This window comes from Esox lucius, chromosome 14 (genome assembly GCF_011004845.1).
Source record: "Esox lucius isolate fEsoLuc1 chromosome 14, fEsoLuc1.pri, whole genome shotgun sequence".
Taxonomy (NCBI): Eukaryota; Metazoa; Chordata; class Actinopteri; order Esociformes; family Esocidae; genus Esox; species Esox lucius.
The window spans coordinates 20,926,287-20,946,995 of record NC_047582.1 but is presented as its reverse complement, the minus strand read 5'-3'; the positions used below and the strand labels follow the sequence as shown (position 1 = coordinate 20,946,995).

The following is a 20,709-nucleotide window of genomic DNA, read 5'->3' as shown; positions in this document are numbered from 1 at the left end:
CCTTGTTATTCCTAACCAATACAAGACCCATAGTGTTTGGTGTTAAACATCAATAATAAGACTATGAACCACAGTGCCACTGTATCATTGCTTCAGAGGGGTAACCTTTTATCCATCAAGACATCAAATGTTACTTGACTTTACAAACAGAACTAAATTTCACTTTATTACAGAAAAATAAAAGGGGACAAACCAGTTCACTGGGGAAAAATGTGGACACACGTTAGCCTTGAATCTTGGCAATGAATAGTACCCTTTCAATTAGTGTAGTTCATCTTAGAGGAAATAACACCTTGGAGAACCACTGTTTACGAATTATTCACATGAATCTTAGTATAACGGAACTATTCTAATGTAACAGAAACATCATTCATATATTACGCCAATCTATATTTGACCAATTCCTACCTAAAACTGAGGATTGTAAACATTGTGGTAGCAGAAATGATTTCCCTGTGCAAGAAGGGGCTTTCTGCATAGGTCACCAAACGGCTTTGAAACCTTCAAAGGTTGGTACAAATTGGTACTGACGAAGGTTTAAACCCATTCTGTTGTGGTAAAGTGCCTACCCTATCATCATTGTGCTTTGAAACTAGGGAGGATTTGTGGAGTTGTAAACAATGCCTTTAGTCTAATGCCCAGACTGAAAGCTTATCAGGTCAGTTTCCGGTGTTGTTCAGCCCATTCATGGACAGGCGTGGTACAGGGACAGCTGAACTCACTGTTTATGGGAGGCTTGATGTGGTGACCAACCATCACTCAGGGTTTGGACACAACAGATTGCTAGACTGACAAAACATGTTGAAAAAGTCTTCAATGTGATTTACTTACAATGTTACTAATGGTCAACGCTCATTGTCAGAAGTGTCAAAAATCAACAAGTTAAACATGGTGATGGCACTGATTAGTATGATGTTCAAGATATCTGCCACAAATACATTAACTCTTTGGAATATATTTCACAGCAAAGCATTGGGCTAAAACAATAAAAGAAAATGTCTATAGGCAGGCTTTAGCAAGACCCTCGGTCAGGTAAGGCACACTTACCGTCAAGTCACTGAGGGAACCAACACAATGGACGAACCCAAAGGCATTTAGTGTAAAAGGCCATCCTATTCTCAGCAGTATACAAAATTCAAAACCATCCACACATTTAGCTAAACACCAACTACCTGCAGTGTAATGTCAGAGGTGATCCAGGTGTTATTACAGGCTACTGCAAACAAGGCTGGCTTCACATAGGGATAGTATCAAAAAGTCTTATATACAGGAAGTTGCGGAGCAAAGAAGGTTGAAATAAAGACGGGGCCTACTCATTGAGACACTGTCCAATATCCAGGACTGCAGTCTTTCCACATCATAGTCTGAGATATTCAGTCAAGCTGAGAAGCAGCATTAGCAATAATAACCAATAACCAAGAGAAATATTGCCATGTAAACATGAAATATATTAACAGTAATTAAGGGTTAAAGCTTAATTTGGATTTCCCAGAATTATTTCTGGGTAGCATTGACTGATGTTGATCTAAGGTTGTCCTATGGTTAGACACGAGATCCAGCGTACATGTGGGTCAGCAATGTGTTCAAGTCTGAAGATGGGTCACGTTTCAAAGTACTTGTAGATGGCTGTGACGTAGGTCATCACACTCTGCCAGTCAGGCCTCTCTGTGTACACCATTTCTCCAATGTCCTGAAAGCAACAGAGAGAACAAAGATAGATCTTAACAGTACATCTCTCTGGACTGTGTTGTGGGGAAACAGTGGATCACTACAGATGAAACCCTGTCTGTTTCTTGTTAGAAGAGCAACTGGTATTGGTGTGACACTGCTGTTACATAAGCTGAACCTGCTTGCAATTGATGAGTAGAAGATCTTTTAAGGCCAGGCTTAAGGCTACAGCCTGACAAACTTATGCTACGTGCACATTGTCCGCTCGCTCAACTCGCAAATCGCTCAGTCTTTGGCGAGCTGTCGTTAAGCTGAACCTAGCGTCTCCACTGCCCACATGGAGGCGGGGTGTAGCTTCCTTCTTTATGCCAGCAACAACCAGTATAAAGGAAAACATCCACCTCTACAAATATTAACAAGTATTTAGTATTTGCATGACTCCAGTACTACCAAACGTATTACGATGATGCCAAGTCAATGATTTGTCAATGTTCAAATAGCTATTTACTTAGTTTTACATTATGCATGTATCACTTACCCTTGATCCCTGAAACCTTCCATGCATCAATGTTTTATGAATTGTGTTAATTAATTTATTGTTTAATGAATTCTCTGTATGAAGCCAGAGAAGCATCATAAATAATGGGGCAACTGGACACTGCAATTACAAGTTTCTCATCAATTTATTTTAGCTAGCAAGTGAGTTTTTAGCTAGTGAGTAGAAAAGAAGGGACTTCAAGATGCAGAGAACATCTGCCCTGCCATTGATAGTTGCAGAACTCCGTCACTGCCTGCTCGCTGAAAATAAGCATAAAGTTGAAAATTTCTCAACTCAACTGTTGCTGCGAGATTTTGTCTCAGAGAGTAGCTCCGCCCACTGTCACCATGATTCGCTGGCTCTCATTGGAAATGAACAAGCTCTTTGTAGCTCTGGCAAGCAGACAGTGTGTTAGGGTGCATTGTTGCTATAGGTCTAACTATATCAGTCCCATCTTTGTTGCCTAGTTTTTCCTAGTAAAGCCATAAAGGAGGAGGGATCTGGAATATGTACAGCAAAAATAAAACAATGTAAAGCCTTTTGTTTCATTCTACACAATCAGTGGTGTTGAAATATTCCGTAGGGAAAAATGTAGAGCTGCCTTAGGTTTGTTTCAGTTCCATCACTTACCAATGTGGACTTGATCCCAACACTTTCTGCAGCCTGGAAAGCCAGAGTGAAATTCCTCTTCTGATGAAAATGGGGAGAAAATATTTTAAAGATGATAGACATTTGCAAGCACCTAAAGGGTGTTTTTCATACACAAAGTAAGCCTATATCTGGGCTAAAAAGCTATTTCAATGAACAATCTATATTGAAAAGGGGTTTTCATCCATTATTAGGCTGAGATAGTGTCCAGGGAAGTGCAGCATAACAGTGTTGTGGGTTGACAGTGGGAGCCTCCATCTGACCTTGTCCTGGCTGGACAGCTCCAGGTAGGGGATGTGAGCAGGTAGGTAGGTGTGGAGAACAGCACAGAAGGCAAGCCCGTCGTTCCAGCTACTACTAAAGTTGGTGATGTCAATGTTCTAGAAAGAGGAGAGAATCAATAGAAGAGTAAGGGCTTTTTTCGTCATGCCATTCCCAACTACTATTAAAAATAGGAAATAATAAAAACAATGGTCCTTTAAGGGAATTGGTAGTAGGAATGTGTGTTTTCATACTGCCTTAGTCAAGTGAGAAATGTTAAGAACTCCATTGTAAAAGCTTAACCACTAAATCATGTGTGTTTGCATAGTGGACAAGTTTATCTCCATTGACATTGATTAATTCTTGCCCCATGATTGGAAATTCCTCTGTAGTTAGATGTCATAGGTTGGTTAGATCAGTGGTTCTCAATCCTCTCCTTGGGGAACCACAAGACATTCCATGAATTAGATACTTTCTAATACTTGTACACTTAATTTGACAAATCAGCAAACCCCTGAATATGTGAATAAGAACTAGTTGTGAAATGTGGTCCAGGAGGAGTTGTTTGAGATTAAGGATTGCGTACTTACAATGGAAAGTCAATAATAAACTGGAAAAAGCAAGAGTTAAACTTCAACCTTCTTCCACATGTGTGCTATGGGCCCGTGGTCAAATGTAGTGCATTATATAGTGAATAGGATGCCATTTAATGCACAGACCTGTCTATAGACCAATACAAGATAGACAGAAACACAATTTGTACCATATTAAGTATGCTATTAGCAATAAGCACTATGACATGTAGCCCAACTCAAGCAACATACTGGCTATTCATAAATAGACTCAATGATAGTTGTCCATCTGCATTTCCCCTATTTGACTTGTTACCTAGATCCAAAATGGGATATTTAACATAGTTCACATCTGATTTCTACAACACATTTGATTTGAAAAAAAAACAATGGGTTGACTGTAAGCTTTGAGGCTATTTACATTCATACACCATGCAGAAGGCACAGCCCTCCCATTTTTTTTAGGAGATCAAAAGTGGATTGAAAGTAATTGGACAAATGTAAATATATTTTATACAGTCTATGGTTCGCAGACATCACCAAAAGCTTATGATCTTCCTGGTGGAACTCTGTCAGGCCATACTGCAGCCATCTTTAGTTGCCGTTTCCGGGTATTTTTGTCTTCAGTCTTGCCTTCAGCGAAACTCAACTGGATTCAGGTCAGGTAATTGACAGTCAAGAAGTTTCCACTTGGGGGCCCTGAAAAACTCCTTATTTGCTTTAGCAGTATGTATTGGGTCATTGTCCTGCTGTCCAATGAGTTGAGGCCTTTGGTTGTAACTAAGCAGACAAAATGTTTCTGTACACTTCATAATTTATTGCAATCAGCAGTTAGATCAGTGGAACCAGTTCCAGCAGTGGAACCAGTTCCAGCAGAACATATCCAAAATACCCCATCCACTAAATTTAACAGATGGAAATGTCATACCAACCTTTTTTATTCTATACACTACACTACACTATTGCCATCACTGTGGTAAATGTTAATCTGTCCACAATACCTTTTTCCAGAACTCTGTAGAATCTTTCATATTTTTATGCTATCCTGTTTTTTTTGCTAACTAGTATTTTGCACCTTGTAGTCCAGCATCTGTAGTTCAGCTGATTAAGTCTTCTGCGAATGATAGTGACTGACACACCCAGACCTACCTCCTGGAGAGTGATCCTGATCTGTTGGACAGTTCCTTGTTGGTTTTTCTTCATTATGGTGAGCATTCTTTGGTCATCCACTGTGGAGGTCTTCCTTCTAGCACATAATTTGCCATTGCAAAGCTAGGCAGGGCTTTTGTTATTCTTCTTAATGTACCAAACAGTTTATTTTGCCACTTAGACATTTCTTTGGTCTGTCCTGTCATGCACCAGCAACCAACTCCAAAGCCTAGAATCAACACTAGGCATGGACAGGTTCCTTGTGACTGTACTGATGAAGAAAACAAATTATTGCCTAATAAGAAACAGCTGTGAAGCCAATTGTCCAAATGGTATCCATTTTGGTACCCATAAATTGGGGACAATGAACAAAATGTGCTGTTATTTCTAAATGGTTCATCTGATATGGATGGAAATTACAGTAAAGCTGCCTTACAGTAAAGCTGACAGTCTGTACTTTAACCCCATTGTCATTGTATACTTTTCAAACCAAAAAGAGCTGGAGTATAAAGCCAAAACAACAAAATGTGTCAGTTTCCAAATACATATGGACTGCACTGCATCTACTATAAACGGGTTGGCAGACTAAAACAATGTGAACATCAAAGGGAAGACAAACAGAATGCAGTGTTATTATTCAGTGTTATTAGACCAAGGAGCAGTTTTAAGCCCAAAGAGCTAGCAGCAATGCTATGTTTGCTAGCCAGCTTCTCCAAAATGTTAACTCCTCACACACAGATCAGTGAAGCTTGTATCAGTCTTAACACTCTACTGTGTCTAAGAGGATCCAAATAAATTAGCCGAGACGCTGAGTGTAAGGGGGCATGTGGAGAAGGAAATGGTCCAGACTCTGGGTGCCATTATAAAATGAACAAACTGTAGTGAGGCGCAGGGAAGGTGTCACTGCTCTGTGGGACCCCAATTTACTGGCTCACCAGGATCACAGCACTTGTCTAATTGGTGTTACCAGGACTACACAAGCTGCAGGCAAAGGTACTAGTCACTAACTACGGTGAACCATATTAGCCATGAAACTCTAATCCCCTCTTTCTCTACCCTACCAAGCAGTGCACGGTGCCCATTTTTGCTAACATCCTCTAGCCGTGTTGAGATTCAATGAGGAGAGGACATGTTAGCAGAGGACGGTGAAGTCTGGCACACTTCCTGGAAAGGATGAATCAGAACTGCTACCATGGTACCTACACAGAGCAGTCCTTAATGCTGTCTGGTGGGTAAACACCTTAAAAGCCTGAAAGGACAAGGAAGGTACTGACTGGAAACGAACAGGAAGGAAACAAGGCATTTAATGTCTGTTTGCAGCTATTGGATAAAGAGCATAAAGCATTAGACAAAACATTGCCTTATGTCAAATGGGATGGAAGACACGGTGTAAATTGGGGTGTCTTATGCTAGATGCCAGCCAGTCCTCTCAACCTTTTCCACCCTGCTCTGTAGTACCTGGTAGCCTTCAGTCTTCTTCTGGCACCACTTCAGCAGGGCATTCCTTTTGGATCCCCCATACTCCCTGGCCAGTGCAGACAGGGGGTCTTTTCTTTCCTCACTAAAGACACAGAAGGACATGATCAGTACGAAGGATTTGACACAAGGATGTTTTTTTGGAAAGATTTAGCTTAAGCATTAGATTAATATTTCTCTCCACGCTTGTTTTTCAGTGCATCATTACGCTGAACGCGTGTTTGGGATACCTTTGAGTGTGGAAGACAAATCTGCATTTTATTTAGGTGACAATGATATTCTTATGCACCACATGTAATATTTGTTTTTTTTGTCTTTAAGTAACTATACTCACAGCACCCTGGATGAATTGAATATTATGCTGGTGGATAAATGTGTCAGTAAGGGGTACGAATTGAGAGGGAGCCTCATGAATGAGGGAGTCCGAGAGGATAGAAGGAGTGAGCCGAGTCCCTCAGTCATTCAAAGCAGAGCGGGTTGTCATGACTCAATATATTGTGATCAGGTTGCAGTTAACGGGGTTTCCAGTCAAACTCCATTGCCAGTTCAACTGTACATTTGTCTGTTAGACTGGACAATACATGTCCCATTGCTCATCAAATGACACACACATCTATAGGGTAGCTGAGCTGACAGACACCCAACGCCAGGGCTTCTACATCCAATAACCAGTCATAACTTCCCCCCTAGGGCATTCATTCATATGTACTGTATTTCCTATGTTACTTTTAGAAACAGCCACAGGATGGTTTTTAAAACCGTTGGCTGAGTCATATTGTAACTCTGAGTCATTTCTTGTCAAAAGGCAAAACTGACAACCACAATCCCATACTAAACATTTTGTAGTTAGTGAAAGATCAAATTAAAATTCTTGATACCTTTTGCCTTTTAAAGTATAATTTCTTCTGAGTAATTGCACTCAAATGAGTCATTTCCAGTTACAGGATTTGTAATACTCAAAAACTATAGCAAACAACCAATTTGGACCAAACCTCTTAACGAGTCATTCAATTCTTAGTGTTGACTATTTTCCCCTGCTTAGAGAAATTAGTTAAAAGTTAAAATTAGATTTTATTACCCACTATACAACCTGTTCAACATGTTCTTACTAGATGGTGCCGTTTCTGCCTGTTCATTCAAACACTGCCAGTAACTAAAGGAAGACATGGAACCAGCAATCATGTACCATACACCCGGGTTAAATTAGCAGATCACAAAAGAGTTTTGTTTCTGGTGACTTGACTGATAATGTACAGTGGCCTTGCCAATGGCCAATGTTGAGACAAAAGCGAAAATGAATGAGCGATTACATATTCAGTATTTCAGTTATTGACAGTACAATAATTTTTAAACATTTCGTGTGTGAGGTGCCTGTAATCTTTCTCGGCTACAAAACATGGAAAATTCCCATGTGATGTCACAGGAAAACTTGCTGCAAAAAATAGACTCAATAGACAAAAATCAAGAACCCCTCTGAAACATTCAACTTCTATAACCTTAGAGCGTGTATGGAACAAAATACAGGTTAACTTACATCAAATTTGACTGTGAATATGTGACCATCAGAAAGTTTTTGGTACATAATGTGACCTAACATCTTCTGAACTGTTAGGCATCAACCACACCAACTGTTCGCCAGTATAATTTAATATGAAGCGACAAAAGATTATTTTTGAACACGGACGTCTGTTTGGGATGGGAGAAAGATGGAACTACACCGTCCAACTCTAGTGCCCAAGCTCAGACATAAGACAGACACCATACCGTAGGCGTCCCCTAGCAGAGGGGGTGACCGAGGCGGTCGGTGATGAAGCCACCGGGGAGAGGGAGGACAGCTGGGGGGAGGAAGTGATGAGGGAAGCTGAGACCGTGTTCTCCGAGGCAGACATCTTCAGCTCCTCACTGCTCCTGCGGGACACTGAGGACACGACAGGACACAGGTCGCTGATAACGGAACACACTCGGGGTTTCGAAGCAGCTAAACGCATTTATCAGGATCAAAATCTACTTCCATTTCTTTCTCTACTTTATTTAGATCATAAATGAATGAAACGTCCTCAGACAAAGGTACATGTGGTTGCATGAACACACCTGAAAGGGACTTGGAGGAGTCCATGTTGGGGCCCCTCTGGAGGGCAGAGGGAGTGCGGCTCCCAGACGAGGCCCGGAGCAGGTGATCTGCTATTGGAACAGGAGAACACACATCAGTCCCTAGCTAATCCTAAATTACCGTATGGGTCCATTAATAGTATAAAAAAGGGAGTCATAATCCCTAACAGTAAAACCATCCAGCCAGTAAATAAGCACACTTCAGAGGGCAAGTTAATACTTTAACACATAAAAACCTTTCAGTGTGAGGCTCACAGTTGGTGTTTCACAGTTTTCTGCAAGGCTAAGTGGAAACACTGTTAGCAACAGTGGTTCTAACAGAGCGCGTGAACAGGGGGGCTAAAGCCACGGCAGACCTCGTTTATTACTCCTGGGAGGCATCCCTAATGACACCCTTTTCCCTTCAGTACTCCATTAAGTACACACCTGATTTAGGGGAAGAGAACACCATTTGGGACCAGGCCGTTTGTGCGCGTGGCCTCCCCCACAGAGGGCTGCCTGCCCGGTGTTGCTAGATGAAGTTCATTTTAAAATGAAATAAGTGTGGAGGGTCTGGAGGTGACGGAGGTTTGACGGCAGAGCCTGGGGACCTTCTCCTTTATTACACCTGCCACTCCAGTCGGAGGTCAATCTCACCAGCCTTGGATGTGACAGTTACCCCGCCTCCTGAATTTAACTGCCTTTTCGAAATACCTCACATGGAACAGTTGTCCAGGGGAGTAGACGTGATACTGTATGACAGGAGACTGCCGTGCCCACCTGGTATGCTGAGGTCTGTGTAGCTGGACCTCTTATCCATGGAGGTCAGGGGTTTGGGGGTTGACGCGGCGTACCTCTGAAACAACACACAGGACCATCAGACACGCATGCACTAGCATTATGGTGGTGCCATGTTATGACACAATCCATTATCCAATTTGATTGACAGCTGTTATATTTCAATTTTATTATATGTAAATTTGATTGGCAGCTTGAACGGTGCATTGCAGGTGAGCTACAGACAAAACACTACCACAAATGAAACGACGTTATCAATGCAGTGTTTTTTGGGATGCTACATAAGAGAACAATGAAAACTGTAGAAAGTGCAGTTTCAGTGCAAACTGTTGTATGACTTATGTTACATTAAACACAGTGCTGGTTTGTCCTCTCTGGGATTTACTAACAATTCAGTAAGTGCAGATAAGATATTTCCCTGACTCATAATTGTTAAGCATGCAGGTATGCATGCATAAAGATTTGACTAATGTAAAATCAAAAAATAATCCATATTTTATAACGCACTGCAGGAAAGTCAGTAAAAAATAAACAAATGTAAAAGAATCAGAGAATAATGAGATAATTTCTTGTACACTGCAGCCCAGCTAGAGCCAATATATCTGACCAAACAGGCATGTGTCCTGCCTGGAGGAAAGTGGAGCTAGATTAATATTTGATCTTCAATAAAACGTGAGTGACTCAGAAAGCGAGGAAGTGGCATCTCTCTAGCGCCTGCTATATTGAGCACTCTTAAAATAAACTCTGCAGAGTCAATTAATGTTTCATGACCATCAGTTGTCTGCCAACCAGAGTTTTGTTTCATGGAAGTCATTTGCCTACAGCAGTCACCAACCAATTCACAGAAAAGTAAATGCACTGAAATGAGTGCCAAACATACAGAGCTTACTGTTCCATAATGACCATATTACATTTCACTTGTCTGTCGGTTGATTAAGCTCCCTGTGGGTACCAACTGTGTATTGGGATTTCCACTTGGGTGGTGGCGCTACGAAGGCCGTCAAACGATATTTTAATCAGACACGTATTTCTAGATGCAGGTTTCTCTAGAAGAGTGCACCTAAACATTGCCTGTGAAATAGTGCGCTCTATTTTTTGTCCAGAGCTTTCAAGATCTTCCCCATCAGGTCTTGCCACTCAGGGCCTTAGGTAACAGATCTGACATTTGGTCCACCTTACAGCTAAGTTCATCATTAAAGATATGTAGGAACAATGAGCTTCTCCCCCAATAGTCCTCCTTTAAAGCTGCCCATGAAACAGTCTGTTAACGGTCCTGGCCACTGGTAGAACAGAAAAGTACATCTGTTAGATGTGTTTCTGTACTTCCAGGCCACTTAATTAACAGAACTCCTCCGCAAAACATTGAATCATTAGGTGTTTATGTATCTGCAAGCACCAAAATGGTCATAGCCAAGTTCAAATGAACACAGATGAGTGACTTCAAATAGCATACTACAGTACCGCTGTTCTACATAGTGTAGACACTTATGTAAAAATCGATTTTATGACAAATCAATAACGAACATTCAAATGTTATGTAGGCTGTGAGTAATATATTTAATGAGGTGTAAATGTGTCAAGTCTTGATTTACATTTACACATTCAGCATTAATTATAGAATAAGTGAATAAGTCACTTCAATGCTTGTAGCCACAAGTCAAAATAAGTTTCTATCCAGTTTGTCTTAACCATCGTGGAATAATAGTAGTATGGTACAATTTTCCTGGAGCTGATCCAAGTGTGTGGTATTGAGCCAGTTCTCTCTGTGTGGGGGAGGTTTGGGAGAGGCAGCAGACTGCCGTTTCCTGGCCTACCGCTGGGGGTGGTTACCTGGATGGGAGAGACGGCGGCGGCGGGCGGGGTCTTCAGAGGGCTCGGGCTGAGGGGCGTGCGGGGAACGCCGGTGGTAACCGCGGGTACGGACGCTGTGGGGGAGGTGGGGACGGGGCCTGCCGTGGAGGCGTTGTCGAAGCTCTTGATGAGGGTCTTGACGGTGGGCGAGGGTTCAGAGGAGGTGGAGGAGCGACGGCTGAGACCCATGCCCTGCCTCAGGGCAGCCAGGTCCCTCTCAACGGCATTCATGTAGTTATACACCCGGCCCCTCTCCTCGTCCTGCCTACAGACACATAAGAGATGGTCCATCTGACACGCTGCGACTGGGGCATGCAGGCGCACTCTACGAGACCACATGACTCACGCATACTTTCGGTTCTTGAGCTCCTCTAGCTCTTTGCTCATCTTCTCGTTCTTCTCCTGAGTGTCCAGCAGGCGGCGCCTCAGGTCACCAATCTCTTCCTGAGCCTCAGACTTGATGTCATTGGCGATGACCACGGCTGTCTGCAGGTCAGCCTGGAACTGACGCCATTCCATGGACTCTTCCTGCCGGGAGACAACACAGACATGGACCCTGGTCCGGATCAGCCGACATACAGGGAACAGGGTGACGTACACGCCACAGACTGACTTTTATTAGGATTTTGCGAAATAGAGTATCTTGATGTTCACGACAGCAGCAGCCTCAAGCTCAGATACTGTTGAGACACGGGACTATCTTACTCTCGTTCCAAAAACATACCCGCAGCTTTCGATGTAGGATCTTGATCTCACGCTCCATGTCATGCTTCTGGTCTTGTAGTTTTTTGACGGTGTCTGAAAAACAAAAGAGAGTGAACAATGAGATGAATGGGTAGGAGAGACTAGCTCACAAAGCTGTGATGGTAATAATCCCACATCGCCACCTTGTGGTAACCCATTACATCCATCATTAGTACATGATTCAGTTTCAGCCCAGCATCAGTTGTGAACAAATTAAATGAGCATATTTAATACCCCCCTACACCCCTTTACTGACAACTGCATCCCAACTGATATTCTATTCTCTAAAAACTACTTTGTCCAGAACCCTAAGGGGCCTTTGTCAAAAGAACAAAGGGAATGACAGGATGCTGTGTGTCATGCTGCCCCTCCACCACTCACTCTCCAAGTCTGTAATCATGAGGTTGTCATGGAGTTTAACAGCTCGGTGCTGCTCCACCTCATCCTCCAGCTCCAATATGGTCTCCTTCATGTCCGAGACCTCAGAGTCCCGCTCCTCCAACACCGAAGACTGCTGTGCCAGGGCCCGCTTCTGCTCCGCCAGCTGTTTCTGCACCTCGTCGCGGAACGCACGGAAGTCCTCCTCCAGCTGATGGGGAAAGAGGAGACGCACAGCTGTATGAGCACACTAACATCTCAGAGACATCCAGGAACGGAGTGCCTGAGTGGAAAGCATGCTCATTATGACAACGCGTGACCTTGCTGATGCCGTCCTGTAACCTGGCGGCCTCGTTGCGGGTGTCTTCCAGCTCCTCCTGCAGCTGAGCAGACGTGACCTCTGCCCTCTCCTTGTCCCTCCGCTCGCTCTCCAGGAGGTGGCGGATGTCCGTCTTGTCCCCAGCATTGTGGATGGAGTAGAGCTCGGCTACCCTCTGCCTCTCCTGCTCCAGATGGGCCCTGCATCGGGCCAGCTCCGCCTGCTCCCCACCCGCCGCCTCCCTGAGGGCCTCCAGCTCCGCGGCTGCTGCCGCCCTCTCCCGGCGCTCCATCTCGGCCTGCCTCTCTGCCGCGTGCACCCGCTCCTTCAGCGCCGAGATCAGGCCCTGGGCCTCAGCGTTGTCCTGCTCGGCCATCTTCAGTGCGCCGCTCAGGTGCTGCTGCACGCCGAGCAGCTGTTCCCTCTCGAAACGGGCGCCCTCCGTCAGCTCCGCGTAGCAGCGCTCCAGCTCCAGGTAACGGCCGCTCTTCGTGTCGTCCTCGTCGGCCGAGGCGTAGGCCACGCGGTGCTCGTCCAGCAGGCCCCGGAAGTAGTCCACCTGCCGGCCGTACAGCTCCAGCCGGTCACCTTGCTGGCACAGGGAGTCCACCAAGAGGGCCCGCTCCTCGCCCAGACGCTCGTTCTCGGTAGTCAGCTCCTGGGTGATCTGTTGGAGGTCAGCCAGCTCCTGTAGCGTGGCCTGGAGCTCCTCAGACGTGCAGTGCTGGTTCTCCTCCATCTGATGAATGCGCTCCGTCAGGCAGGCCACGGACACCTCACTGGTGTTCCCGCTGCTGCCTCTACGGGAACCGTGACCCGGCGGGCCGCCCTCGGACTCGGAGATGGACCCGCAGGCAGAGGCAGACCCGGACGGGGCATCCAAGGCGTCGTCGCTGGAGGTTATCGGCTGGTAGGCCTCACTGCACTCGCTATCGGACGCCTCGGGCGAGGTGGTTCGTCGGGGGTCTAGGAGGTCACAGGCAGAGCCGTTTAGGGACACGCCCTGGAGTAGAGTGGCCCGTGGGCAACAGCCATCTCCACCACTTGCCCCGCTGGCCGGCGGAAGCTCCGGGTTGAGGGAGGCGCCACGCAGGGCCTTGGGGGGGGTGTCGAATCTCTGTTCCAGGGAGAAACCCAGGGCATTGAGGCGGTCCTTTAGCATGCGATTCTCACTCTTTAGCATATTCAGCTCCCCGCGTATTCCTTGGTTCTGGTCCTGCAGAAGCAACAGGGTGGATTCCACGTCGGCAGAGATGAGCGGCGTAGGAGATTCCTTCTCTTGTTCCTGTGGGGGCTCAGCCTCAGCCGTCTCCTCTCCCTCACCCCTCTCCCTCCTGCCCCCATCCTCCACCTCCTCTTCTGGGAGGCCTAGCTGGACACGGATGCCCCTGAGCTCAGTGCGCAGGTGGAGGATCTCCACGTCTTTGCTCTGGGCCAGGCCTAGTAGGTCCTTCACCCTGCTCTCCAGAACGGTCTTGTTGCTGATCTGCCCGTCTGATTTGGACTTGCTCATACGGGTATCGGTATCAGTCATGGTCTGGCTGCGGACTCGCTTGGGTGGTGCCACCGTTTCGGAAGGTCTGGAGAGTTTCCTGCTGCTGATGCCACTTCTGGAGCGTTCCCTTATGCCCTCCCGGGATGGACCAGGCTCCTTTAATGCTGAGGAGGTCCCCCGCTTGCCTGTGGAGTACATTACTGAAGGTCAAGGAGCCAGTCGGAAATATCATTTGGAATTTATCACAAACCAAAGATCTATTGGTTGATGTACCTGAACTTGTGTTCCTCTTGCTCTCTGGATTGGTGGTGCCTGTAGTGGAAGAGGCCGAAGACAGGGCAGAGCTAGTCTTCTTGGTCTTGGCAACAGTGCTGCTCCCAGCAGTTGTAGCTGATGGCAGGTCATCACTGCTCTTCGCCTGGCCAAAGAGAAACATGATTGTTAACACACCACCTACTGGACGAGTCGAGGCAACTGCGGTTACCTCAGCATGTAGTCATGCTTCTGCACTCGTACCTTAGAGAGTGGTGCTGTGGTGGAGGTCTTGGCTGTATTCTTCCCGGCTATGCCCATGTTGGAGGAGGCGCCCTCAGGCTTCACTCTCTCCCCAATCTGGGCTTTACTGCCTGCTGTGGGTTTGGATACGCCGACCCCTGACCTGGTCGCCTTCCTCATACTGGTGTCTGTGTTTTTCAAACATTTACAGCGCAGTCTGTGTGAAAAGAATCATACATGAATAATTATCTAAATGAGGGACATTACACAAAGCACGCTGTATTTCAGAGTTTCCCGTTTCTCGAAGTTTTGTATTTTCTTTTTACTAACACATTTTAAAAAGCCCAGTGAGTTCTTACTCAAACTGTTGTAAAGGTCTTATTTATAATTCAGTTGGTTTAAAATGTATGAAAGATTTATGATTTATTCATGTGTTTTTACACACCGACACTTTATGATATGATAAAATATAAAAAAAATATACATTTTGGATCATCAATCATTTAGGGTATAAACTTACCCTAAGTTAATATCCCAGAACTAACCTTAAAGAACAAAAACAAACTGCTTGGTCGATGACTACAAGGGTTACATTATTATGTAGCCCAACAAGTAGCACTAATTTGCTACTTGTCTGAAATACATTCAAATAACCTAGAAATTATCTTGAAAAATCAAGTTAGGCATACCTGAGGCTTGTGGCAGTAGTTTTCTTGGGAGAACACATGGTGTACAATCAATTCATACAGTATGCTAGATGTAATCTACAGAGATGTTGAGAGTAAATGACTAGTAATATTCCCTCCTATTTATGTTAAAACGCCAGCCAGCACTACGTCCCCCTCAGACCCACACGCAGATCACATGGTCACGTCACTGGATGCAACTTTGAAAGCACACAAGCCCTGTGATTGGACGTCTAAGGCATGTATCTGGCTGCCTATCTTATCATCATATCGAGGCTGTTGTTCTCTAACCGCCATAGCAGCAGTGTCTGGACAAGGCCTGAGCTTTGCCTTAAAAGGCATGTGTGTGCTGGCCTAGAATAGCACCCAGAAAATGAGGGAAAAAAATCACTTCATGAAATATATTTAGTACTGTAGCAGGCCTTTGAAAGTAGACTGCGACATGTTGGACTATGTCTGAAGATGAAGAAAGACTGATCAGGCTATTTGTCATCACATTACCTGCTTCATGAACATTTAATGGTCTTATGGTTCCTACCATAAGAAAAACTTGACCAATACTCCAAAAGGACTGAGAATTGCCATGGTACTTAGTTGATAATACAATATGTATGTATTCAATGTTCCAAATGTATTACTTGCCTGAAAAAGTGGTACTAATAGCATTGAGGGGAAAGAAACTCCATCCTAACCTGTAATAACATGCAGGACAGCTTTCAACGTTTGTTCAAAGACAGGTATACCCATACACATTCACTCCCCAGACATTGTCTTTTAACTTGGATCTGTTTGAAGTGCAGACAAAACAACTCGATGTCTAGAAACACACCTGACACGCAGCAGCCTGTCAGAACTGTTTTTTGTTTGGTACCGAATTGAAATCAAACAATCAATTTGAGTGACATCCTTAACACACACCATGAAATTTCAAAGGTGAGATGTTTGTTTTCCTTTATTTACATTTTTCATTTAGACCCAATTAACACAACGCTGTTCTACTTATAACATTCTTTCCCTACAACTTGAATGAGTTGCCGATGTTTAAAATCCCATTTTAGATAATGGTGGACATCCTAAGATGTGCTACTGTAGAGTCTAATGACCAAGCCTGAATTTGAACCATAGACTGGGTAAAATTCTGCTATGCTATTAATGGACACTAGGCTGGTGTCTCTGGATCTCCACTGAGTCTAGATAACCAGAGTTTTCCTAGTGACCTAATTAAAGCAAATATTAAGTCAAACCAGATTTTAAAAATAATTAAAAGAGGGCACAGTGCATTGTACAGTTTCCACTATGGTTTGCCTATGTTGTATACAACACCAGTGCCAAACAGCAACAGAGAACAATAGTTGGTTAGGGGAAACCTGTTAATCTAAAAAAAAAAAAAAAAAAAGTGTAAAAGCAGAGCAGATGATGATGACTGTATTGTTAGGGTATGACTCTCCGTGTGTAACAGGAGGAAAACAGCTGCTCATAGGACCTAACCCTGAAGAATACCCATCGTCATGGTATGGGTAGTAGGTAACAATGTCATGTTTTCAAAACACAGTCACCTTTTGAAAAAGACCAGCTGCAACACTTAACACAACCACAAGCCTCCAGACAGGTATTCTATTAAATCAAGGTTTTCCAGGCACGGTAGAGCATGGCAAAAGAGGAATGTACACTCACCTAAAGGATTATTAGGAACACTTGCAGTATTTCACAGTCTGCTCAGTTACTGGGATTTTCACGCACAACCATTTCTAGGGTTTACAAAGAATGGTGTGAAAAGGTAAAAACATCCAGTATGCGGCAGTCCTGTGGGCGAAAATGCCTGTTGATGGTAGAGGTCAGAGAAGAATGGGCCAACTGATTCAAGCTGATAGAAGAGGTACTTGGACTGAAATAACCACTCGTTACAACCAAGGTATGCAGCAAAGCATTTGTGAAGCCACAACATGCACAACCTTGAGGCGGATGGGCTACAACAGCAGAAGACCCCACCGGGTACCACTCATCTCCACTACAAATAGGAAAAAAAGGCTACAATTTGCACAAGCTCACCAAAATTGGACAGTTGAAGACTGGAAGAATGTTGCCTGGTCTGATGAGTCTCGATTTCTGTTGAGACATTCAGATAGTAGAGTCAGAATTTGGCGTAAACAGAATGAGAACATGGATCCATCATGCCTTGTTACCACTGTGCAGGCTAGTGGTGGTTGTGTAATGGTGTGGGGGATGTTTTCTTGGCACACTTTAGGCCCCTTAGTGCCAATTGGGCATCGTTTAAACGCCACGGCCTACCTGAGCATTGTTTCTGACCATGTCCATCCCTTTATGACCACCATGTACCCATCCTCTGATGGCTACTTCCAGCAGGATAATGCACCATGTCAATATGGGCCAACATTTCTAAAGAATGCTTTCAGCACCTTGTTGAATCAATGCCACATAGAATTAAGGCAGTTCTGAAGGCGAAAGGGGGTCAAACACAGTATTAGTATGGTGTTCCTAATAATCCTTTAGGTGAGTGTTTAGTCACGCTCTCGCTTTATTGCCCCTTTGATAAATATGAGCCAAAGGCTGTATAAAATAAACAGGTAAATGAGCAATATCTTGACTGCACACATCAAAGTGTGTCTGTCCAAGCATTGATTTGAAGCTAGTAACATTAGAAGTTAAAGGCATTCACACAGCAGCATCCACATATATGATCAATATATACATTTCCCAGGAGGTCAGCCCATCCAAACCTTGGTACAGTATAATCCTCTGTGGAGTCTTCTGTAACTCCCCTAGTCCTGCTCTACAGTCATGAACATCAAAACAGGGAATCGGGTGTCACATTCAAATGGCTAAAACAATGGTTGAGAGTTTTATGTGGGACTAGTCACTAATCAAGGCAGTAGAAATTACCAGTTTGGATGTGTACATTTCAGTAAAAAATTACTAAACTTGGGTGGCCTTGTGCAAGTTGTTTCTTCTCTGAATCTTGAGTACAACAGGGGCTGGTTTCATTAGACAGAGGCTGTGCTGGCTGAGTGGCCTTGAAAGGAACACCTTAAAATCATGAGATTAACACCATGACATTTTTTTAAAGTACTAGTTGCTACTAATTCAAAGGCTTTTCAACTTATTGCAACATGGATACACAGACAGATTTTTATGCTGAATATTTTATCTACTACTTCACAATGTTTCTGCATTTTATTGTTAAATTCTCACTGACTGTTAAGCAATTATTGGTAAAGTAGTTACTCATTTGGTAACACCACAGCAAGTTAACCTTTTGTAATCGTTTGGAATTAATCAAATAGCTAATCATTCAGGCCAATTAGCTATCATTTAACAATGAAAATCTTTTGTTTCTTTCGGAGGACAAATGCCAAACTAATTAGGCTGCTAGTATCAATCTAACCCAGGAAGAAACAGCCAAATGAATGGATAAAAACCACAACTGCTACTATTGACTGTTGATAAGTGGTTGGTATCAGCTACTGTAAATAATTATATGATTACCTACAGCACAAGACAAACCTCACATACACAACTAATGGCAAACATCACATGCCTTTGACAGGTTACTGAGTGATCTAGCTCATAAGAGACATTACACATTTCATTTGGGTCAAACTGAAATTAAGTAGCTACACTACAGTATTGTCTGAAAATTCAAGCTAATGAATAAAGTACAGTACTACTGTAGTAAACAGGATTGTCATAACATCTAGGTAACAGTCTCTAAGTGTAACTACCACACCAAGGAAAACCAATGCAAGCCAATTACGGGAAAATTAGCTTGCTTGCTAGTTAGCCAGCTACTCTTCACTGACATCATATACTAGTACTGCACTGTACCCAGTTCCTCCAAGGCAAAGTAGCCGGTGTAGTCTCGGTGGTTAGTCAGCTACTTTATGATAGCGCCAAGAAAGGTTCAGTACTTTACAGTAAGGTTATTGTAAACAACGTTAGTTGTTGTATTCTCTATTTAGCTCGCTATCGTACATAGTTTTGCGTTTCGATAGTATATATTTCTCAAAGAGACGCTGTACTTGTTCGATGAAACTGCAGCTACACTTATTAAGCTACAGTACTGTACTTCGCGAGCTAGTTAGCCACAGAACGCCCATGTACTAGCTAGCTAACTACAGCTGGCTAACGATGTTACACACAGGCGAAATCAGAACGTCCCCTTTTACCTGGAAACCCATTTTACCTGGAATTCGTTCATTCACCACTCCATAATTAGACAGTCGTAACATTCGGGAAAACTCACGTTGAAGTTACAATCTCCCAATGTTGTTAATTCCATGCGCTCCATCATCAATGTCCCAGTTTCTCTGCTATTTGGAGAGGACACCAGCCGGGTGCGTGTAGTGGGTTTGAACGTTTGCTACGTTGCGTTGTACTGATCTTCCAAAACGTTATTCAACAATGTTCTTGTAATACTTGAATAGGGCTCAGATTATTTTGCTAAACGTTTCTTAACATTACTTTTTATAGAAACTCTTGTTTGCTTTGTTACTTGCTTCTATTTGGTAATGTTACGATAAACTGATTCTGTTCCACAGACTTCCCTAGGCTTTGTTGGTTACGTTTGGTTTGCTCCTTTTGGTGGGTGTGGTAGCTAGAAGCAAAGTGACGTATTTTAAAGGGCTGTGCAGCGGCTTACATTTTTCACCAAATGGTAATTACGAGTGATAATGTAGTCTGTCATCCATGAGCTCATTGGGCCCAATCGTTTGTTTTCAAGCACCATAGCTTCGTTTTAAGTTGGTATAGGTTGACAATTACACAATCAGCATTTCTCAAAGAGGTCAAAGGTGATTCCATCAAACTGATATTTACTTCAACTTGTTAATTCCTACCTCCCACCTAGCTCTCCTGTCACAGAGGCTGTCTGCATTGCTGTAGCTGACTCTATCCTATCAACATTCTTAAGCCTTCAATACTGTGATCCATCAATGTTCTTTTATTCACATTTCAGGCCTGGGTTTAGTTGCATAACCACATCATGATGGGCCCCGGCGCAAGACATTTCCAAAATGTGGGTTAGAACTTTTTAAGTCCATGCAGGAACCTATGAGTACATATGCGCTCTCATCCACTCGTAGTGCTTGTTTCAGTGGCTGCACACTGGTGGATAGCGTCCTACCTGGCAGAACAACCAGGTGCCGGGAGAACGTGTCACCACTGGTGTTCCTCAAACCTTATCTTTTCTTTTTACGCGTCAGTCACTTAGCTCTGTCACGTCCTCGCATGACCTCTTCTACCATCTGCTTTTCTAATTTCCATTTAATGAAATGTTACCGTTGTGTTTAACTAACTGAACGCAGGGACACTGACATGAGCACCAAAATAAAGATTTAAAATGTTTCAGCTGATGGCAATGTACATATATAACTGGATTTTTGAGTTGGGTGAGGCCATTTGAAGCAGGGGAAGATTAGATGGTCATGATGATGTCAGTGCCATTGGATCTTTAGGTGAGCACAGAGTTTGGACTCCCGTTTCACATCCTATCCAAAAGACAGCACCCAGAGAAGGGAAATGTCTCC

At 43.8% G+C, this 20,709-nt stretch overlaps 1 protein-coding gene across 3 annotated transcripts; it reads right to left on the bottom strand.

The window, feature by feature from the left end:
• Positions 1-84: 84 nt before the first annotated feature.
• specc1lb (sperm antigen with calponin homology and coiled-coil domains 1-like b) lies at positions 85-19,779 on the bottom strand. 3 transcript variants are annotated; one of them, XM_010877463.4, is made up of 15 exons: positions 19,428-19,779; positions 14,502-14,697; positions 14,259-14,403; positions 12,492-14,170; positions 12,175-12,382; positions 11,774-11,847; positions 11,402-11,577; positions 11,029-11,314; positions 9,181-9,256; positions 8,404-8,493; positions 8,077-8,230; positions 6,295-6,397; positions 3,118-3,234; positions 2,837-2,896; positions 85-1,690 (listed from the first exon to the last, which is right to left on the bottom strand). In XM_010877463.4, exons 2-15 carry the CDS (start codon positions 14,658-14,660, stop codon positions 1,601-1,603), a joined length of 3,417 nt encoding a protein of 1,138 aa, XP_010875765.2. In that variant the 5' UTR covers positions 14,661-14,697; positions 19,428-19,779; the 3' UTR covers positions 85-1,600. The 3 variants fall into 3 exon arrangements, with proteins under 3 accessions (XP_010875765.2, XP_010875766.2, XP_010875763.2); XM_010877464.3 differs by lacking the exon at positions 19,428-19,779 and adding an exon at positions 17,216-17,255; XM_010877461.5 differs by lacking the exon at positions 19,428-19,779 and adding an exon at positions 15,170-15,331.
• Between the last annotated feature and the right edge of the window lie 930 nt (positions 19,780-20,709).